We start from the raw sequence: 22993 nt of genomic DNA on the forward strand, positions 1-22993 counted from the left end.
TAAGGAATCCATGGATATGGAGTGACTACATTTGAATGACCATCGTTGCCACTGAATATTGTTTTTCAGGTCCAATATTTCAGTGTCAAGGAAAATTAACAAGTTGTTTGCCTGTAATTATGGTTTCTTCTGTAGTCAAATATAAACTCACACAGAGGTTTTGTTATTGCGCAGAGTGGGTCAGCAGTATAGGAAAGGCCTTAATTCAGCTCCATCAATCACTGAAGCAAGATATGTATTTGGAACTATCCTTGCTTGTTACCTACTCTGTTGGTGGTCACCACAGGTCTGACCATGACAGATGGTGAACTGAAAGAGAGTCTAGGAACATTTTCCACCTTGCTTGTTTACATAAAATATCATGGTAGCGCTATCTATAGCCACTTATTCCACCTTGACTGTAATTTGAGTTTTGCAATCTCAGCTCATCTTTCTTGACTACTATAAAATATCAAGAAATGAAAATGAAAGAGTTGTGGCAAAATGGGATATCCTCAGTAGTGTCCTTTCCACAAGTATACCAGACATGTCTGGTAGGGTTTGTGATGGAGCAGTAGACTGCAAATGTCCAACTGGAGAAGAAAGTCAATGTCTAGATAGTGTACCATAGCTGGATGATGGCTAAAACTCATTGTGTTTCACAAGATAAAGATACAGCAAGAGCATTCCTGTCAAAGATGGGAGAGATAGGGGAGGGTGATTGATGGTGTGGGACAATCTAAAAAGCAAAAGTAGTGTGCAGGCCAAGGGGTAGATTTCTTGCTGGAAAATTAGTGGCACTTCAATCATGTTACAAAATTTCAAATCAAGGGTGAGAAGGCTGGTGAAGAAGATCTAGACTAGAGCATGAACTAGAAGGGCAATACCACTAAGAACACTGTCATCAAGCTATTTGTGCTTGATTTCTCTGCCCATTGTTTTATAGCTGTCCTGATGTTATCAGATGGTTTACAGTATCGTTGATCTTGGCAATGAAAAAACTATCCCAATCAAGCAGCAAGCCTTCGGTCCTAGCACAGCTATGTGTGAAGCAACAGGAAGAACAAGGAAGTGGTAGGTCTTCTGCCCTGAGAAATGAAGAAATGCTAAATGGGTGACAGAAAGAAGATAGAATTGTTCATCATCTATTTTGTCTCTGTCAACTCACTAATAGAGCAGTGTTTGATCTGTCTTTGTCTTGACTTGAAGACAAGGGGAAAGACACTGAATGCAGTTCCTAACTGCATAATGGCAAGATGTTAAGAATCATGCTGGTAATTCTATGTAAGCAAAAATGCATTAGGTAGCATCCCTAAGAAACATGACAATCTCCTTTTGAAACTGAGGGAAATCTCAAAATACAGTAGGTTTCTTATATCACATTAAGGTCTTCAAAGGAAAAAAAGTCATCAGGCACGCTTAATTACTTGCCATGCTATCTTTTAATATTATAGAACATTGTTAATAACTAGGGCATGCTGAGGTGGGATGGCAGAATACAAATTTTCTAAAAGAGAGCAACAGAAGTCCCGCCCTTAGATTGGGAAATTAGAAATTAAATACCTGAAAAGTGTTTTTTATTAAGAACTTACCTCTTCTTGGGCTTCAGGTTGTTCTCCCACAATAGGTATGAGTGTACCCACAATAACATGGAGATGACTGCCTAGGGCATCTTGACAATATTTGACTGCAGTATGGCAAATGTGGTTGAGAAGATCAAGGCATAGCAAAAAGTTCCGGAGAAATATCCCTTTGAGTAGTACAGGCCTAAAACACACATATAAGAAAATAATACAAACCATTCTACCATGAAAGTAGAGGCCAGGTGCATGTTAAGTTTGAAGGAGCTACAGCATGTGTTTAATTACTGAGTCTACTGAGGTACAAAGGGCTATTTTCCCTACACCCAGTGGAACACAGTCTTTAAAGGGTTTAAAATCTTAAAATGTAGTTCAGAAATAGGGTTTATGCCTTGCATGCCAAAGGACCACATTCCAGTCAGAGTTGTAAAAATTGCCAACTGACAAACTTCTGCCAGTGTCGAAAATACTGGACCAAATGGACTAATGGCCTAACACAGTTCAGTGCATCTTCCTATGCTCCATGTCCATGTCTTCTATTGTTTGCCTTCAAGTAGTTTCCATCATAGTCTAATGCTCAAACCACTATACCACACTGGCTCTCTACAGCTCACTATAAAGTTCAGTTCCTGAGTTTTAAAGGATCTTAGAGAACTAACCAAGAAAAAAAACCTCACCCTTAGTTTGTGGCTTGGCTACAACAAGGATTTATCATTACATGCACAAGCTTCTGCAACCCTAAGCAAAGCCTTAAACCTGCATGTTCCCCCCAAATTTTCTTGTACAGCTGGCAGAAAACTTCCACAAATTAGTTTCACTTTTTCCAATTAGTGTCTTATCAGTATATATTGTTAGACAGTGCGTCCTTCTTTTACGTGGGGGAACCGTTCTGGACCCACCCCCCCACGTAAAAGAAAAAAGCGTGTATACTCAAGCCCCATTACAAGTAACGGGGCATGTGCTCGCAGCTGTGCAGGGTGGCGGTGGTGCGCACATGCCATTGTTTCTTCTGGTGCATGGCACCGCTTCTTCTGTATGCTGAAAGCAGCTTATAATGCACCTGCGTATAACATGGGCGCATTGTACTTGTTCTGTGCCTTCGAGTCATTTCTGACTTATAGTGACCCCAAGGCAAACTTATCACAGGGTTTTCTTGGCAAGATTTGTTCAGAGGAGGTTTGCCATTGCCTTCCTCTGAGGCTAAGAGAGTCACCCAATAGGTTTCCATGGCTGAGTAGGAATTTGAACCCTGGTCTCCAGAATCATAGTTCAATGCTCAAACCACTACACCATACTGCTTCTCATATGGTTACTAGCTGCATGTTATGTTCTGTATATATTTTGCAACTTCACAGTTCTGTAAATACGTTATTACCAGCAAATCATGAAACAAGCTATATGTGCTTGTCAAGACATTAGAGTTAGAATTGTTTGAACTAAAGAAGACACACTGGGTGTTTATCCATGCAATCAGCAAAGAAATAAGCAAAGAAAGAATTTAACTGAGAGAGAAAACAATAGAAAAAAACAAAGGCTTATGATCGCTGCTTACAATAGTCCTTAGTCAACTAACTGAGGCTATATCTGCACTGCAGAAATAACTTGGTTTGACACCACTTTAATTGCCCTGGCTTCATGCTTATGGAACAAACTCTTCAAAAACTCCAATTCCCAGAATTCCATAGCAGGGCAGTTAAAGCGGTGGCAAACTGGATTATTTCTGCAGTGCGGATGCAGCCTAAGTTATACATGATTTAATGGAAGGTAGGTAAAAAATGGTGGCTAGTTATACTCTTAAGAGACTGATACTTAATCTGTACAAAAGCCAATTACACTGTTAGATGATTGGATAATTACTGTGATTGGATAATTACAATATGAACAAAGAACTGCCATGTAAAATGAACTCTTGTCAATAAAAAATGAACTCTGGTCAATTAAAAAATAAACCAATAACAAACTCTGGATTATTTGGCTGTTTTGATTTTTAAAAATTCAAGTTTCAACTATGGATCTTGATTTGTATGCAATAACAATTCTAAAACAGGGATACAGAAATTAAATTTAGCAAGAGGATTCATCTTGGTAATTCAGGAGGGATGGGAGCATGCTAGTCGAAGTCTTTGATTGAGGTTCCAGAGGGCAGCACTCAAGACATTAAATTCTGGTGTAGCATTAAGTGAGAATCTCCCTTTTCCCAGCTGGTAAGAGCACAAAGCTCTAGTGTAGATTGACTGAAGTAGAATAACAAAGCTTCATAAATGCAATACACAACTAAACATAAACTAAATATGCATATAGATAATATCATATAATATTTGTATTTACCTGTTACTGATGTGATGAATCATGGTATAAATGACATCCCGAAGTACAAAAGCCCATGCTCCTCCTAGACCATCTTTTATTTGTTTCAGCAATAAATTTACAAAAAAGTGATATACCATAAGAATCCTATGTTTTTTGTAAATATTACTTGTTTCAGATGCTTGCCTACATATGTCAAGTAAGATTTTCTGGAATGACTCCTTCAAAGAAAATAGAACAAAGTGTTGAAAAGTAATCTCATATAGGCATTTTTTTTTACATGCAACATGTTAAAAGAACTAAGGCTGCATCCACACCACAGAAATAATCCTGGTTGACACTACTTTAACTGTCATGCCTACATGTTATGGAATTCTGTGAATTGTAGTCTTGTGAGACATTTAGTTTTCTCAGTCAGAGAGCTCTGATGCCACAACAAACTACAATTCCCAGAATTCCACAGCATGGAGCCCTGGCAGTTAAAGTGGTATGAAACAGAATTATTTCAGCAGTGCGGATGCAGCCTAAATCTGTATTTCCTATTTAGTGTATTGCTTTTTAATTTTTTATTATTGCAATTTATATTCTTTTTTCACTGTATGTTATGATTGTATGAGCATTTTGGAGTTTCATTCCATACCCCACTCTAATATCTTTTCATATTTAATAATATATTTTAATAATATTTATTTCTATACCGCCCGGTGGCAAAGCAGTTTTTATAATCTTTTAATAAATAAATAAATAAAGAATAACAAAACAGGATGGGAAAATTTCTTGCCTCATTAGGCTGGAGTTGGACATGATGTGAGAGCTGCTCATTTTACTGCAACAGCTGTTCAACAATGGAACAGACTGCCTTGGGACTCTCTATCTTTCAAGGTCTGTAACCAGAGGTTGGATAGGCATCTTTCAGGAGTGCTTTAAGCTGTGAATTCCTGCATAGCAGGTTGAACTAGATTGGCTTTGTGGTCTGTTCTGGCTCTAAGATTCTATGACGATGTACATAAAGCCACCAGGTTTTGGAACAGTCTGTTTGTGTCCTGAACTTACAATGGTATGCATTGCCCCAATATTCTGCACTGCTGCTACTAGAGAAAAAAAAAAGCAGATGTGTTCTGACACATCAGGTCACAGATAGGAAGTATCAAAAGGAAGAAAGATGGAAGAAACAGGCTGGAAGCTACAGTTTTCAGGAGCTGCTAATTTCATCTTTACAATACTTATACATTTTTTATTACAGAGATGAGTAAACTACAGTAAACTGCAGGCAGCAGTATGTGCCTTCAGGTTGCCTGTTAATTTATGAAGACCCCCATGAATTATATAAGATTTTCTAAGGCAAAGAATATTTAGAGAGGTTTTTTCAGTCTGCAAAGGTATAACTGAATCTTAAAATTCCAAATGGTTTGAATTTAATTTTTGCATATTTCAGAGTTTCATTCTGAAAAATTAAATGTACAGTCGACCCTTCTTATATACAGATTTTTTATACACGGATTCACGCATCCATGGTTTGAAAATGGTCAAAAAAAGTATAAATTTCAAATATCAAACCTTGATTTTCCATTTTTTATAAGGGACACCATTTTGCTATGTCATTATATTTAATGGGACTTCAGCATACACAGATTTTGTTATCCACAGGAGATCTTGGAACCAAACCCCAGAGTATAACAAGGGTCCACTGCAGTATCTTCTAATGAAGTGGGTTGAAATCTATGAAAGTTTTTATACACAACATGCCCCTGGAGTGCCTTGAACCACCTACATCTGGGTGGCTTCAGGGCGGCATAGGAGCATGTGGCATATAAACGTCACGCTCCCAAGCTGCCCGGATGGTGGCTTTAAAGGGCCATCTGTTCTGACCCAGGGTCATAAAAATGGATTACTTACAGGGTTCTTGGAAAGAATTGCTACAAGTTCTTTTGACTTTGTTTTACAGCAGCTGCTGGTGTAATCCAATGTTGCTCTGATGATATATGATGGAAAATAAGGAGGATTTGGAGAAGGATCAAGATCTCTAAAATAATAAATAAATAAAAATTTGAAAAGATTACAAGCCTTTCAAACAAACAAACAAGCTTCATTTATATACCACTTCATACAGCATAAGCAGTGTCTAAGCAGTTTACAAATGTAAGCTAATTTGCCCCCAACAATCTGGGTACTCATTTTAGTGACCTCGGAAGGATGCAAGCCTGAGTCGAGCTTGAGCCCTTTGGCTGGTACTGAACTCACAACCTTATGGTTTGTGAGTGAGTGGATGCAGTACAGGCATTTAACCACTGCACCCCCAGGACTTCAAGACTTTATGGAGGCCATTAATTAAAATATTATGTCAACTGTCACTCTAAGTAATTCTCCATAGGACCACTTTGTGACAGTTTTATTTATTCTCTTAAAAGTCAGGAAGAAACAGATCAATTAAAGTTAGAATATGTTTGTTGTTACAAAAACGTTTTAACAGTTCATAGTCAAGGAATGATTTGCTGATTCAGCACTGGGTTAAAGATGGAAAGCCAACATTCAAAGACTACCTAAATCAGGGGTAGGCAACCTTTTTGAGCCGGGGGCCAGGTTGCTGTCCCTCAGACAACTGGGGGGCCGAAGCCGGGGGTGGAGCTTCCACCCTCCGGGGGGGCGGAGCCGCATGCCAGGGGTGGGGCATCCACCCTCCAGGGGCGGAGCCACATAACAGGGGTGGAGCGTCCACCCCCGGGGCGGAGCCGCATGCTGGCGGTGGGGCTTCCACCCTCCAGGGCAGAGCCACATAACAGGGGCGGAGCTTCCACCCTCCAGGGGCGGAGCTTCCACAGAAGCATCATAATCATCATCATCATCACCACCTCCACTGCTATCATTGTTACAGCAGACCTTTCAGCAATAAATGCACCAAAAATACACAGAAATGCACTTTGGAAAGTCACATTCCTCCTCCTCTTTCTCATTGAGAGGGGATTTTGCACATAGAACACCAAGGGCAAGTGAAAATAATAATAATAATAATAATAATAATAATAATAATAATCAGTTACAAGCATAGAAACTACTAAAATGCAATTCAAAATAAAAGGCAGGAAACATGCACTCTTTCAACCCAGAAAAGCCACAAAGTACTACTGAGAGGGCATTTTGCAAAGAACACCAGGGCAATTAAATAATAATATTAATATTAAAGTTACAGGCATGGAGATTACTAAAATGCAATTCAAAATAAAAGGCAGCAAGGAAAGAAAAGCCACAAAGTACTACTGGGAGGGCATTTTGCAATGAAAACCAGGGCAATTAAATAATAATATTAATATTAAAGTTACAGGCATGGAGATTACTAAAATGCAATTCAAAATAAAAGGCAGCAAGCAAAGAAAAGCCACAAAGTACTACTGAGAGGGCATTTTGCAAAGAACACCCACCTAACCCCCTCCCCCAATGAACTAACCTGTGGCTGCAGCTGCTGCTCTGGCTCCGTTTCTCCCTGGCTTTGCCCTCCTTCTGCTGCCTCCTCCTCCTCCTTTCCCTGCTCTTGGGAGGAGGATGGCGGAGGACAAGGTGGAGCCTGCTGCAGGCCCACTGCAGCCCCTGGAGCCCTGTTGGAGTGCTCTAGGGGCTGCAACGGGCCTGCTACATGGGCGCCGCCATTTTGTTTTTCAAAATGATGGCGAAATCTCATGTGACCTTTGCCATCCTGAGGTCTCGCGAGATTTCGGCCGCCATTTTGAAAAACAAAATGGCGCCCGGAGCGGCAAAAAAACGGGGGAAATCGGCGGCAATCGGCGGCAGGAGTGTTCGGGGGCCGCTTGGAAGGCCTTGGCGGGCCGGATCCGGCCCGCGGGCCGCAGGTTGCCTACCCCTGACCTAAATTAAGGCACTACATTCTTATAGCACTGCTAAGTCTGCTCGTGCCATCCACAGGCTTATCATGAGTGGACTTGAGCTCATGAAGACAGCAAGCCCGGGGGGACAAAATGGTACATGTGCCTGTGCTGCATGTGCTGTGCCGCACGGCGCCTCACATGGCAGCATGCTGTCATTAGAATCAATGGGACTTGAGGTTCCACATTTTCTCGCATATGCAAGGGGGTCCGGAACAATCCCCCATATACAAAGGGACCACTGTATTCCACTTTAACTGCTCTGCCTGCCTCCTGTTGCACTCTGGGATTCACAGGTGAAGGAAGGCATTTAGAATTCTCAGCCAGAGAGTTCTTAAACATCACTAAACTACAAACCCCAAAATACAACAGGAGGCAGCCAGATCAGTAAAAGTGGAATAGCCACACTATAAGCATGTAGTGCAGTAATGTGGCAAGTCTATATATGCACGTGTACATGGAATTCACATTGGGGTTTCTTTGTCTACTTGTGCTCACATGTAATGTGTGCATTGATATATTTATATGCATTGTTATCTAGAGAAAAAGAGTAGAAGTATCATATCATGTGCTAATGCTCACAGGAAATCAGGCTTATAAACTGTTGTATGAATACACTGTGCATTTGGTATGTTCAGTTTGTCAACTGCTGAATGGGTTCACTTACAAGTTCCAAAGCAGAATGACGTAATTCTTGTTTTGGTTCAGTAAGAGATGGTTAAGAAAAGAACATCACAAGAATTTCTTTAAATAAATAAAATTCTGTGTGTTTATAAAGGACAAAGATATGTCTTATTGCTACTGGTATGTTCATAACAATACATTTCTTAAGATGCCATGGCTAGTTGTGGTTCTCAAATTATCTTAGACTTGACAGCAAATTAGTATTTCAAACACTTATATTCTTATTTCTTAAGTTTTTGTTTAAGATATTACATACCCATCAGGGCAAAACGTTTACTCATAAAAATGCCACACATATTAGAATATATAACACACTAATAAAGAAATATAAACTATACCCAGCAAATCTCTTTAAATCAGATTCTTCTTCTGTCTTTTTATCAGCTGGTTCATGCAAGGTCATCAATATCTCTACCACAATTTCTGGCAGATTACCATGAAATAAATTGTCTATCAACTGTAAAAAGTACAACAGAGTTAGTTTTATACTAAATACAATGAAAGCAACTAACTACATGACATGACGTGTAGCTATTTTCAGCACTTTCAGATATAGTTTTTTGTGAGGTTTTCAGGCTACGTGGCCGTGTTCTGGAAGAGTTTAGTCCTGACATTTTGCCAGCATCTATGGCTGGCATCTTCAGAGAATGCTGGCATTGAAATGAGTGGGATATACGTACTGTGTGGCCCTTGGTTGAGAGGCAGTGATTTGCATGTTGATCTGTGTGTTGTTCTGTTGTTGATTAATTCCATCCTCCTCCTCTTCTGCCTGGCCCCCTCCTCAGGAGAAAGTTGAGCAGCAGAGGAGCCTTGCCTGTCCTTCTTTGCTTGGACTTCTCCTCGGGAGAAGGCCAAGTGACAGAGAAGCCTTGGAGAGTGAGCGTTCGCCCCTCTTCCTCCTCCACCCGTCCTTCTCCTTGGGGGAAAAGTGAGCAGTGGAAGAGCCTTGCAGGGAGAGCATTCGTCCATCCTCCTCCTTTGTGAGCTGAGTGTTTACCCTTCCTCTTCCTTGTCCACGTGGCCCTCTCCTCAGGAGGAGGTCAAACAGTGGAGGAGCCTTGAAGTTGTTCCACATCCTCGCAGGCTGCTTGAAATTCTTTAGCGAGATGCATGTGGCCCCCGGGCTGTATGCTGTGCACGTCTGCTTTAAAGATTTCTTCTTTCTTGTTGAAGCTGTCTAGGTGTTGCACAGGAAATCCATTGAAATACATTAACACCTTGATAACCTCAACAGGAAAGAAGAAACCCTTAAAGTAAACAAAGTTTGGCTACCAGTCCTGAAAAACATCAAAACCAAGACCCAACAAATGTATATAATCAAGACCCAGCAAATGCATATGAAAACTACCCAGGGTCAGGGGCTTTCCCAGCAGACAATGGATCACTAATTAGATACCAATCCTCCTCACGTATCCTCCCATCTTGAGGCCTTGCCATTCAACAACAGAACAACACACAGATCAACATGCAAATCATTGCCTCTCAACCAAGGGTCACACAGTATATATACCCCACTCACTTCAATGTCAGCATCCTCTGAAGATACCAGCCACAGATGCTGGCGAAATGTCAGGAATAAACTCTTCCAGAACACAGCCACATAGCCGAAAAAACCAACAAAAACTATGGATGCTGGCCATGAAAGCCTTCAACTTCACTTTCAGTTATTTCTGTAATTTGGAAATGAATTATTTACTCTTGCTTTAAAGAATAAACAATATATTGAAGGTTATCCACGCTACAAAATTAAAGAAGTTGTATCTCACTTTTAACTGTCATGGGTCCATCTTGTAGAATTTGTTGTTTTGTGCAGGGCTTAGAATTCTCTACCAGAGTTCTACCTTTGTTGCTCTACTTTGTTGTTCAGAGAAGTTCACTAGAGAATTGTACTAAGATACACTAAGTGTCTCACCAAATCCTAGGATTATATAGGATAGTGCCATGGCAAATGAAGTAGCATTAAACTGCTGTAATTATGCAGTGCAGATATACCCATAGTTACTGGTTACTTCTATAGCTACCATTTTTAAATACTAGCCTTTGAGCTAATTTAATACACTATGCAACTTATACAACCAGAAACAAAACAGATGAAAAATGTACCTGTATTCCTAAGCAGCTTTCATCTTTCAGTTTGTCATAGACTTTAGAAGCTCTCGCTCTCTTTTCTGCAAATTCACCATCTTCGTGATTCTGGTAGGCAAAGTAAGGAAGAACACCCACAAGGATTTTGGGAAAGCAGTATGCTAGAAGCTGTTTCTCTTCTCTTTCGATTTTGTCAGCAATGGATTTGACTTCTTCAAACTGATTTCTAATTACTAGTTGTGGAATCAAAACTTTGTAACAGGACCTACAATGAAAAGTTTGAATGACAATATGGGTGGGAGCGGAATTACATTTCAAATATAATATATAGCAATGGTTATCTAAATAATCTATAACTACATCCTTTTAACAAATGCAGAAAACATATGTAGGGGTAGTCATGTTAATACAATAATATCCACAAAAATGCACAAAACAGTGATATCTTTATTGGGCCAGCCAAAAATGCACAAAATACATCATGCAAGCAACAGAAGTAACTTTTTCTGTTGCTGAGTTTAAATTTTACTGACTGAATTTTGAATTTATAACAAATGGTTATGGAAAAGTTCCTCTGGTAGTCTACTGTTCATTAGGCACCACCAGATAGCTAATTGTGGGAAGAGCTTGAACTATAGCAAAATAAATGAAGATGAATGAAGTGGATTTTAAATATTGGTTTAAGGTTAATAAGACTCAATTTGGAAATGCTCTATTCATCTGAAGTTTAATATATCTTTCTGACTGTGGTCTGAGCAGGAGCAACAGCCCATCACAAGCAATTTACTCAGATTACAGGCCACTATTAGCTTTCACAATACTCTAGAGTCGAATAGAAAATTTCATCCAGTCTCAAAATATGCTGCATCAACTGATAAACAAGGAGCAAAGGGATCCTGTAGCACCTTTGAGAATACCTGAAAGAAAGAAGCTGGTAGCATAAGTTTTCATAGACTTCAGTCTACTTCCTCAGATGTATGATAAACCAACATGATAAAAATGCAGTTTGTCATCCAGTATAACAACTTTATGTCTTATTATATATGTTTGATGTTTTGCCCTTTGGTGAAATTGATGTTATTAATAAATGTTATTGTTGTTATTGAGTCTAAATGAAAAAAATGCACATAAATGTAATATAAAGGCATACCTGTAGAATTTCTCTAAACTAGAGTAATTCAACAAAATATATGGAAAAAGATGAAGACTGTAGCGGCAGTTCAACCACTCTTGAACAAGATAATCTAAGTGGGTATTCATGAAATCTTCTGTACTTTTATAGCCAGAACTGCCAGAAATCCTTTCTAATACCTATATATGAAAAAAGGAAGAAAAAAAATCAAACCACAAACATTTGTGAAACTCTAGTTCTCAATATCCAACTAGAATGTACCTACTATCAATGAGATTCACACAAATGCTGATTTTACACTTGAATCAATGGGTTTACTGTAAATGAGACTAGAGACTGGAATTAGGCTAGTAGAGATAACATAGCACTATATTCAGTATGAAACAACTAAAGGTCAGAACCAAGCCGTGCTCATAGGGGACCCATAAATTTAGGTTTTTCCTATAGCTGTCTGTGAACAAACAATAAATAGCTATTTAACAAATATATACAGGGCCACAAAACATGAGAAATTTTAAAGAGTTAAAGATCTTTGATTTAAGTCTTTGTAATTCTAAGTCAGCCTTTCCCCCTAAGTGTAAATTCTTTGAAAAACGTAGAAGAATTTTTACCATTTACCATTATTTAATCGTATGATTTCCCAATGTGCATACCTTTCTTACAAGCTGAGGTTCTAATCCATTCTCTTTTACACACTGGAAAATTGCAAACAATGCCTTTTTTTCACACACTGGACTACTGCGTAAAATGACAGTTAATAACATGAGGAGAACTATTTTTCTATTATGTTCTTCATCAGGAAGACTCTCTTGGCAGACATTGCCAGTTGCCTTTATTACGGAAAAATACAGAATGAAAATAAGCAAATATGGTAGATTTAAAATGAAAATCCTTAAACGATATGTATTTTGCAAAAATAGTGTTCTGGACCAAAGATAGTAAGAAATTATGAAAAGGCCTGTTTTGTCAAAAATCTCTTCCACCTAATGGACATCTGTAGTGTAATTCTATGCATGCATTTTAATAAATAGTTCCATTCAATGAAGTTTATTCCAAAATACATTGGTACAGGCCTGCAGTATGACTTATTTACTTTAAAATGTACCCTGCATTTAAGGTACACTACCCTCTTGCTGAACATGGATTCAAACTCTGATCTCCTACCCAGACTCATAGCCCAACACTACTGTATACTGTACTATGCTGAAGGGTTATTTTATTATTATTATTTATTTCATTTATATACCGCCATTCCTACGATCATGGCGGTGTACAACAACAAGTTACATAATACATAAGTACCCAAACAAACCTCCATATTATTACAAAAAATACAATTCAAAAATCCAACATACAGTCAAATAACACAATAAAAGCAGCTTAGGGTTCTCTTACACTTCATAAATATTTTAAAAGGATTATAGCATTGAAATGAATTCTTACTTTTATTCATTATATCCTCCAGCACAGAGAACAAAGTTAACTATAAATTAATCAATAGAGATTTGAAGAGTTATTTTAACATTTTAAAAGTCTACTTCCACAACTTTATTAGACTCTACAAAAAGGCACAGATGCTCTCCTTGTGGGTAGAAAAGAAAAGCAAGTTGCAACTTTGATATTTCAGAAAAACAAACTTACAGGCACATGTATGTACACATAGTGGTGGTTATGTTCCACTTAAGAGATTATTCAGAACGGAACTCAAACAGTTTAACATGACTAAATTTTTGTGACCTTTAATGGTAGATAGAGCCAAGGTGTATTGTTGTGAATTCTAAGGTTAACCACGGAACTATAGCAGTTGTGCTTCACAACTGAAACCCTATAATGAAATTTCCTGATAGAGGTGCTCTACTTAGCTCCTGCACTTATCTACAGGTTGTCTTTTGAACTCCAACAGAAGATGGAACAACCAACTAAGATAAATAATCTAAATAAACAATTTTTAAAAAACTGCTACATTAATATCTAGCAATGCTAAAATCATCTCTTAATCCTTCCAAAGCACAGCTTTAAAGTTTTCCAAGAGAAGAGAATAAAGACAAATTCAATAAAATAATGCAGCAGGATTCTTAATAAGGTAGTTCCATCCCAGTAACAGGATTACCACTCTGTGGTAAGTACTCCAATTAACCACTTCATTCAAGTATGCAGTCTGTTCATTTTATAAGACTCTTATTGATTATTAATTACTTGGCAACTAAATTAGGACTGAAGCAAATTCAGCTATGTTCCAGATACAATTTCCTTCTATATACTGCAAGCTCAATATAACACTGAAGAAAACAAACAAACAAATAAACAAACTTCATTTATATACCGCTTCATACCATCTAAGCAGTGTCTAAGCGGTTTACAACTGTAAGCTAAGCCTTAACAAGGCTTAACAAGGACCGAGTCTCTTGGCCTAACATAAAATAACCTCCACTGATCAGGGAAACTATTACACTGGAACGCTATATGAATTCTTAGTGACAAATACAATTACCAGCTTCTTTGTTCCATCTTGAACTTTGATGTACAAGTTGTCAAAGGCCTTTTGTTGGAACGTCAGAGGAAGAGGCTTCAATAAACCAGTAGAATCTCTTGGTTTCTCTTCTTGGAACAAACTTATATTCAGACAGGGAGAAAAATTGGGAAAAATTGGCACACTCACTATTTTATAGGACAATGACGTTTCTGTTTCAGTTAAGCTCTTAAAAGGGAGAAGGAGTTAAAATCAAAATAATAACCATAACAACAGTAAAAACAGTAAGAATAATACAGTCGGCCCTTCTTATACACGGATTTTTTATACACGGATTTAAGCATACACGGTTTGAAAATGTTCCAAAAAAGTATAAATTTACCTTGATTTTCCATTTTTTATAAGGGACACCATTTTGCTATGTCATTATATGTAATGGGACTTGAGCATACACAGATTTTGTTATACACGGGAGATCTTGGAACCAAACCCCAGCGTATAACAAGGGTCCACTGTAATTGCATTCTGATTGCCTCTCTAGACTTTCCAAGTGCCCTCCTTCCCCACACCTTAGAAGATTATCTGACTAATCAAGAAGCCTGTGTCCAATAAAACAGAGATTATGAATGTTACATTGGCTATTCTAGCCAAGGAGGAGCCATACAAGAAAACAATTAATTCCCGTAGCCGCCTATGTTCTGTTTGGAGAGTATTTCTTAATAAATGCCTAGCTCCTCCTCAGTTTATTCACAAATTGAGAAAAAGTAAAAGTGAGAACAGAAAGAATTCTCCCAAAACCGGAAAAATAGTCTGGTCACCCATGAGTGGGGGGAATGGCTCCTTCTACTTGGCTAGAATGGACCTTCACAGTACGTTCCCCAATGTGCCATCCTGAGCCATTGCAGAAGGAGCCATCCAAGAAAGTATAAATATACCCTGGAGGGAAGGTGACAAGAAAATCAATTAGTTCAACAGGACTTGCTAGACCACCCTCCTTCCAAAGGATGCCCTCATGTCATGGAGGCAAATTTGTCCATCCTGTAATGCTTTGTAAAAGTGGAAAGGATAACCTGTTGCCATTCTGCAAATTTCCTCCAGAGAAACATTAGCTGAGAAGGCTGCAGAACTGGCTGCTGCTTTTAGATTTTATGAGATATTAGCTCAAAGTTTTGGATGTTAGCACGAAGTGCATGCCTGGCCTTTGTAGAAAAATGACAGGGAGGCAGCAAACATGGCTTTGAATAGATGCCTAAGCTGTTTGCTTGTACTTGTATTTCATGATGTAAATAAGAAGTGCTAAGCAGTGATCAATGGCTAACTTTTGAATAATTTAAGACAGTGAAATACTTTTTTTAAAAGATGTATACCTGGTTACTGACTTAGCTGCAACCATGCAAACTTGAAAGTTGCTATCTGCAAGGAAGTTAGGGAAAGCAGCACTGACAGTCAGCTTTTCATGTTTAACATTAAGCATGGTCCACTTTGAATAAGGATCAGCCTGGGGAATTAGAAAAGAGCATAACTTATATTTTTATGGAACTTGGGAAACATGTTGTTTATTATATACTTCTGAATCTTAACATACCTGAAGTAAGGTTTTCATGCAGTTCACTAAGGCTATTCTTACTGGAGCTGTGCATTTATGTTCACTTGCTAATTGCCTGGAACAGATAGTATTTAATATTAGATAACAGGACAAAACACATTTTTTACAGTTAACTCTTAGAAATTTTGTTTAACATGAATATTTCTTTCCATCCTTCAAAAATCTTTGTTAGTTTTACATTTATTCAGCAGTTCAAGCAGAGTACACAGCTAATGTAGGTAATCCACACAAAAATATTTTTAAGTTACATTTTATTTATTTTTGTTAATTATTCCCTTTTAAGTGTTCACTTTTGTTCATTACTCCCTTGTAAGAACAATTAGGATTTGTGATCCAGTGTAGACCTTGAGACTCCCCACTAACTCCCCCCATGCCCTGCTCACTCCAAAAGCCTGGGATCAAAAAGGTAATTTGTTGGCTGGAAAAAGGATACATGTAAATAAAACCCCTTTGCATAGCTTTATAATACAGTTTCCAAGGCATTGTCTAAATTGATGTTTTACCCAGAGTTCCTCCTCCAACTCACTGCGTCCTGCTTATATGATGCAGGGCCAAAATCCTGAATCGGGTGCAGAGTATCTTCATGATGCTTGCACCTGATTGGTGGCTTCCTCCCCTTACCCACATTTTAAAAACTGACCAGTTGCTATGGTTTTTGTTTTGTTTTGTTTTTTTTTTTGTTTTGTTTTCATTGGCGGTTGCCTCTCAATATGTGGTCCCTGTTTGACACCTGGTGCTGCTGTTGTGGGAGCGAGCTGCTTAGAGGCCAGAATGAAGCGCCCAGACAAAAGCATGGGTGGACTTCTTGTTCTGACTTCAACAGTGGCACCAGGTGACTAAAGAGAACCATGTGGGAAGACAGCTGCTCATCATGGTTCAGGAGAGAGCAAGTTAAGGGACTAATTTAGGAGCAACTTGGGGCCAGAACCCTCAGGGGGCTGCCTAGAGTCTTTTGGGAAATGTAGGTGAATCCAAAGCCTTCCCACCCTAAACAGCCAGGTAAAAAAAGAGGGTTGTTTTTTTTTAAAAAGAAAAATACCACTGCAAACCAGATTTTTTTTGTTTAAACCAGGTTTTTATTGTTTGAAACAGGTTTTTTTGCATTAATGTTTTAATAAAAATATCTGAATCCTTATTATATTAACACTGTGAAATATTATTAGATTTTGTTATGATTTACACTTTTCAAAACCACAAGGTTGCGAGTTCAAGACCAGCAAAAGGGCCCAAGCTCGACTCAGGTTGCATCCTTCCGAGGTTGCTAAAATGAGTACCCAGACTGTTAGGGGAAAATTAGCTTACTTGCTGTTCACCGCTATGGTTTTTATAATAGCGGTATATAAATAAAACAAATTATTATTATTATTATTATTATTATTATTAAACTTTGGGAATTATATTAACAAGTTGGTAGTCTATAGTCTATGCACAGGAATATAGGGCTACACCTATATAGATGTAAAGGGCAACCAACCGCATGCCATGGCCCTGATCTGGCTTTTGCGCCACAGAAAAGGCACCATTGCTGCGGCTTTACGGAACTCTTTTGGCACTGCATCATCTGGATGAAGCACCCGATGAGTGCCATGATGCCACCCGCCATGTGGTGTGGCCCTCAGCATCACGCCACCATGGAAGCGGAGGCGGGGCATGCATCCATAGAATCCTAACAGACGGACAGCTTTTAAAGGAGTTGGACAGCACTGCCAGTAATTATTACAAACTAAACATTTATGGTCATGAAATTAATTGGTGTTGAAAATATACTTAACATACCAAAATGCCTCTACAACTGTTAAAAATTGACCCTGGGCTCTACTTAAATCTTCAGTATTTGTTGTGGCATTGCCCAAAGCAGTCACCATGGGAAGGAGATTATGGAGAATTGCTGAGCAAACCTCTTGATCTCGACGATAAAAAGAACAGACATCCCTGTAAAATAAAACCAAAAGTCTGAGGAAATGCATCTGGAGCATAATAACAAATGACATATCTATTAAACTGAATGAAATTATTTTCTTACCCAAGAGGACTGAGCAGTGAGACAATCTGATCTTCTAGCAAGGGATTTTCTTCACTAGGAAGCTCCTTCAACAAGGCTAAGTACTAATACAAAGCACAGTTAAAAACAAAACACAAGAAAGGGATTTACTTATACACTTGTATATATACACAGAAATTACATATATATTCATGTTTAACATGTAATTATTAATGCACAACATTAATTTACAATTTTAGATGTTAATGTAGGATAGTAAATTTCAGTATCCTAGAGAAAGAAGCCATGTGTTCACATATGTACCAAAAAGAATTATCTAATGTCCAGAATCATGGGGCCAGAGCAGACAAGCAGGAAAAAGTGACTTGTTCCTAGGTTTTCTGAAAGTGTGTAGAAATCCTGTTGGCCGCACAGCCCGCTCCCCAGGCAGCCTGAACATCCACAGGCTGTCCACACCATGGGGCATCAAACCGTGCTGCACAGGTTTTTTTTTTGTCACCTGACCACCATGCATGCACACCATTGCACAAACACACTGCCCACGACCTCCAATTACTCCTCTCATCCTGACCAGATGCCATTCTATTGGATGCTCACCTGCATGATCAGCCACAGTCATACATACAATGCACCACCTGTACAGTGCATCGGTACATCAGTGTGCCCACAATCATGGAAGCCCCCCATACATGCCCCCTTCATCCCCACTTCACTCCATGCCCCCCTGTTGGATAGTCTGCTTTGTGTATGTTGTAATTACATCCATTGAGCTATTGGCGACCTACCCTGTTTGATGTACTTCCACACTTTTGCTTTGCTGCATTCCCACACTAGCATTGGGCTGCTTATATGCTGGTGCAATGATGCAGCCCGAATTTCCCCCACCTTTGGTTTTGATAAAGCTAAGCAGGATAATAATCTTTCACCACCATACTCACCACTTGGAGATGTAGTGGTTTCATATAATCAAATGTGTTCCCCTCAATTAGCATCAAGAGTTTCCTCCGAATTTCAGAAACTCTAAAGCAAACTGTTTGTCCTGAAGATGCTGTGACAGCAATACACAAGAACTTTAAAATGTCAAGGAGGAGCAAGTCCTGTTTAGTCAGATGTTCTTCGGATAATGGGCTTAAGGCACCTGTAAATAAAATGTTACAAAATATATATATATATATATATATATATAAAATGTGTATTTCCAAACAGGCTGTGAACATGTGCCAGGAAGCCAGTTATCTACAGTTCACTCTAGTTGCCCCACAGAGAGAATTTCTAAAGTAGGGACAATATCTGATACTATAACAGAATGTGTGGCACAGTACTAATATAGACAAAAGAAAATGCCAATAATCAAACTATACAGCTGTAATCTTTCTCTCTCTCTCTCTCTCTCTCTGGCTTTGCTTCGCGAACGAAGATTCAGGAAGGACTCATCCCGTGCTTTGTACAAGCGCGTTGGTGACTAAAAAGGCCAATCCGGGACAAACAGGTCTGGTTGCAGAAAGCACAGCAGAAAGTCTCCTTGGGTGATGTTTCCGGGTTGTGGTTCTTTCTGTGTTGTCGCTTCTCTTTGAGACTCGTTCGGCGTGAGTTTTCGAAAAAGGCTGCAGCATCATGGATAGTGCATCTCTATGCCTCCCAATGCGAGGCCAGGGCAGACCATTGTTGGTGATCAATTTGGCCAAGCCTGAGATGTTGTTTCAGGGAGTCCTTGTATCTCTTCTTTGGGGTGCCCCTCTTACGCTGACTCGTGGCGAGTTCGCCATAGAATACTATTTTGGGGAGGCGATGGTCCTTCATCCTAGAAACGTATCCTACCCAGCGCAGCTGCGTCCTCAATAGCATGGCCTCAATGCTGGTGATCCCTGCTTGTTCAAGGACAGCAACATTTGTCACATAGTCAGTCCAGTGTATATTTAGAATTGTGCGTAAACAGCGCTGATGAAAGCGTTCAAGGAGTCATAGGTGTTGGTGACAGGTGACCCATGTTTCAGACCCATAAAGGAGAACAGACAGTACAACGGCTCTATACACACTGATTTTTGTGCTTCGCCTGAAGTGTTTGTTACTCCAGACTCTTTTGTGAAGCCTTCCGAATGCACTATATGCCTTTGCCAGTCTGTGATCGATCTCTTTATCAATCTTGGCGTCTGAGGAGATGATGCTTCCCAGGTAGGTGAACTGCTGGACGGACTTAAGCACAGATGTGCCTACAGTGATGTGGGGATGGTAGTGTTCTTCCTGAGGTGCCGGCTAGTAGAGAACTTCCATTTTCTTCAGACTGACTTCCAGACCAAAGAGCTCTGCAGCTGTTGCAAAACAAGATATTAGGCGCTGCAGAGCTGCTTCCGTATGGGCAACGAGGGCAGCATCGTCAGTAAAAAGCAGCTCACGGACTAGACAGTTTAGAGTCTTAGTGTGGGCCCTCAGGTGGCTTAAGTTAAACAGGCTACCATCAGTACGGTAGCGTATATAAATGCCGTCTTCTTCTTTGAGATCTGCCGTAGCCCTTTGGAGCATCATGCTGAAGAAGACTGTAAATAGAGTTGGAGCAAGAACACAACCTTGTTTCACACCGTTTGTTATTAGAAAGGGCTCCTAGAGAGCGTTGCCATATCTGACTTGACCTTGCTGGCCTTCATGTAGCAGGATATCATTTTGAGGAATTTTGGGGGGCATCCTAGTCGTTCCAGGATCTGCCACAGACCGTTTCTACTCACAGTGTCGAAGTGTTTGATGAGGTCAACAAATCCTTTGTCCTTTGTTCTGCTCTCTACATTTCTCTTGCAGTTGTCTAAGGGCAAACACCATATCTGTAGTGCTCCTGTTAGCTCTAAAGCCGTAATCTTTAGAGGGATAAAAAACCTAGGGGGCTTCTTGACAAGAATTTTATTGTGCAACTGTCTTGCCTCATTCTTAGAAAGTTACAGGGGGTCTAGGTATTACCATCTTCACTTGTAACTCTTGCATTTTTCTGCTCCTAAAACTAGTCTAGCAAATCCTTCCTCACTTTATTCTGCTTTCGGTGGACATGATATACCCCTTAGTTCACAGATGAATCAGCCACCCTTTCTCTGCCAGAAAGTTTACTCCCTTCACCATTCCACAGCCCAATTCTGTTTAAATTGGCTAATTTACCACACAAGCGAAAACATTCCTGCTGTTCTTACTGCAGAAGGAAAGCAAGAAACTTCATGCTTTCTATAGTGGCATGTATTGACAGAAAAAGCATAGTATCTCCCCATTTGTGTTGAAAGCAGTTGTAATTCCACTGGTAGACCATAGTGGAAGAGAAATAATTTGCCAATGTTAGCAGCTCTGTGTCAGGAATCAGAAAGGGTGCTCTGAAAGGCCCATGGGCCAAATTTTAGTCTCCAGTAGCATTCAAGGGCTGCAGCAAGTCCAGAAATGGCAAAAATACAAAAACACCCCTCCCCCCCATAACAAAGGCTCCCCAAAGAGAGTTACAAAAATGGCTTTCAGGTCGAATGTCTAGCAGGCTGCACTCTGCCCATCTCTGGCCTGAGATGCAGGGATGCTTTTGAAAATAACACACATATTTTGTGTGAGTTAAGCGGTACAAAATATTATTTCTCCTTACAACAGGAAGAGTATATTGGTAGAGTATATGCACTCTACTGTTCAAAATTTCATTAAAAATCTGTTTATTTAAAGAAATGAACAGCAACCTTCTTCCATCCAGATCTATACTGCAAAGAATTGTCATCACATATTGAAAACTTTGCAGGTGGCTCTCACTCAAAAATTCAGATTCAAACATTATTTTACACCTGATACATTTGTAGAAGAAGGCAGCTTGAATTATACAGTTTGCCCTGTAAACCCATTCACTGGTCACAAAATTATACATAGAGGCAATTAAACATACCTGCCAAAGTCTGCAATTCTCCACATTCATTTACATCTCCAGGTTCGACGCACTCATCATCAAACAGATCCAAGACTGCTCGGTGTTCTCCTTCCATTCTGCTCTCTTCAGGATCATCTTCCATTATATCCACTTCTCCAAATTCATTTGCCTTTCCCGTAGATGCCATCTAAGAGAAGTAATTTAATTCGAATTATTTCATTCACCTTTCTTACAATGTACTCAATAAGCTTTATAATGAAACAAAATCCACAAAATGTAATTTTATGTTCTTCTCAGTACATAACAGAACACCAGTTTAGGAACAAAATAGGAAAGCATCACCTTTTACTCTGGCAAAATTCAAGGCTGACAGAGAGTAGAAAATATTTGCAAAACTAGCATACGTGGTTCCTGAGATTTTTTAATGGCCAGTAAAATAAACCCACTTATGTGGAGAGATAGCATGGTGTAGTGCTTCAGTGTTGGATTGGTACTCTGGAAGACCAGGTTTCAAATCTCCACTTAGCCATGGACATCATAAATTCTATGATGGAGGAGCACATTGGATAAGGAGATTTATGTGTTCAATAGATGAACATGGAAGGATGAACATGGAAGTCAATAGATGAACATGGAAGTCAGACTGATCTAAAGAGAGAGATATTGGTATAAAAGAATAAGGAACTGGCACTGGCAGGGATGTAAAACCAAGATACAGAAAGTGAAAATGGCTGCCTAACTGTGCCTGGCTATTAAAATGGCCATCACTTAGAGAACATGTACTATTTAGAACACTTTGAGAAAGCCTTTAGTTTGACACCAAAATCATCCCTTCTCACAGCTGTTCCCATGGCTGACAAAATTAGAAGCTGGTACTCACTGTAAATGATTATTCTTGGATGAGTGCTGAAGGAAACTTAAGCAGATGCACCATCCTCTTCCTCCCCAGTCACCTTAAAAACCTATTTGGGGGTTGAAAGTACCACAGAGGGACCAACCATGACTCCCATTCCCTCAGAGACTTCTGGGTCGAAAGCAGAGCTAAAGTGGCCTAAAGGCCAGCGCGCAAGGCAGGGGGAATTAGGCATATTTTGCTCTTTCCTACCAGCAGAGGCAGCTTCCATGGCAAGAGAAACAGAGCTAGCCCCGAAATCAATCACATCTGCCCCAACTCCTACAAAGGTGCCCCTAGAGAAGGCAGCCATGGTGGAGGGGAAGGTTATGCCTCCTAGGGAAGGCAGATAAGAGGCAGATACATCATCAGTAGCTTTTAAAGATACCTTCTGAACTCCACCTCTAGGAGGGGCCAAAACCCTGCTAAATGTGCTTCCAAGTCCCATTACAGTGAAACAGCCAAGAAGGAAACAAGCTGAAAGCAACTGAGAAGTCCCACAGAGTCAAC

General features: G+C 39.6%; 1 protein-coding gene across 2 annotated transcripts in view; it reads right to left on the reverse strand.

Annotated features, from left to right (window-relative positions):
• ATM (ATM serine/threonine kinase) overlaps positions 1 to 22993 on the reverse strand; it is an 87097-nt gene that overhangs the window by 38734 nt on the left and 25370 nt on the right. For both annotated transcript variants that reach the window (XM_089512688.1, XM_089512687.1), the window contains exons 17-30: positions 21610 to 21778; positions 18659 to 18858; positions 17742 to 17824; positions 17495 to 17650; positions 15698 to 15773; positions 15480 to 15610; positions 14134 to 14254; positions 12296 to 12472; positions 11661 to 11821; positions 10529 to 10775; positions 8764 to 8882; positions 5763 to 5889; positions 3888 to 4087; positions 1572 to 1746 (exon numbers count right to left, since the gene is read on the reverse strand). In XM_089512688.1, coding sequence (XP_089368814.1) covers positions 1572 to 1746; positions 3888 to 4087; positions 5763 to 5889; positions 8764 to 8882; positions 10529 to 10775; positions 11661 to 11821; positions 12296 to 12472; positions 14134 to 14254; positions 15480 to 15610; positions 15698 to 15773; positions 17495 to 17650; positions 17742 to 17824; positions 18659 to 18858; positions 21610 to 21778 — 2142 coding nt within the window. The remainder of the gene's footprint in view (positions 1 to 1571; positions 1747 to 3887; positions 4088 to 5762; positions 5890 to 8763; positions 8883 to 10528; positions 10776 to 11660; positions 11822 to 12295; positions 12473 to 14133; positions 14255 to 15479; positions 15611 to 15697; positions 15774 to 17494; positions 17651 to 17741; positions 17825 to 18658; positions 18859 to 21609; positions 21779 to 22993) is intronic.

Source organism: Sceloporus occidentalis, unplaced genomic scaffold (assembly GCF_023333645.1).
Source record: "Sceloporus occidentalis isolate IW3139 unplaced genomic scaffold, rSceOcc1.0.p SCAF_2, whole genome shotgun sequence".
NCBI classification, from domain to species: domain Eukaryota; kingdom Metazoa; phylum Chordata; class Lepidosauria; order Squamata; family Phrynosomatidae; genus Sceloporus; species Sceloporus occidentalis.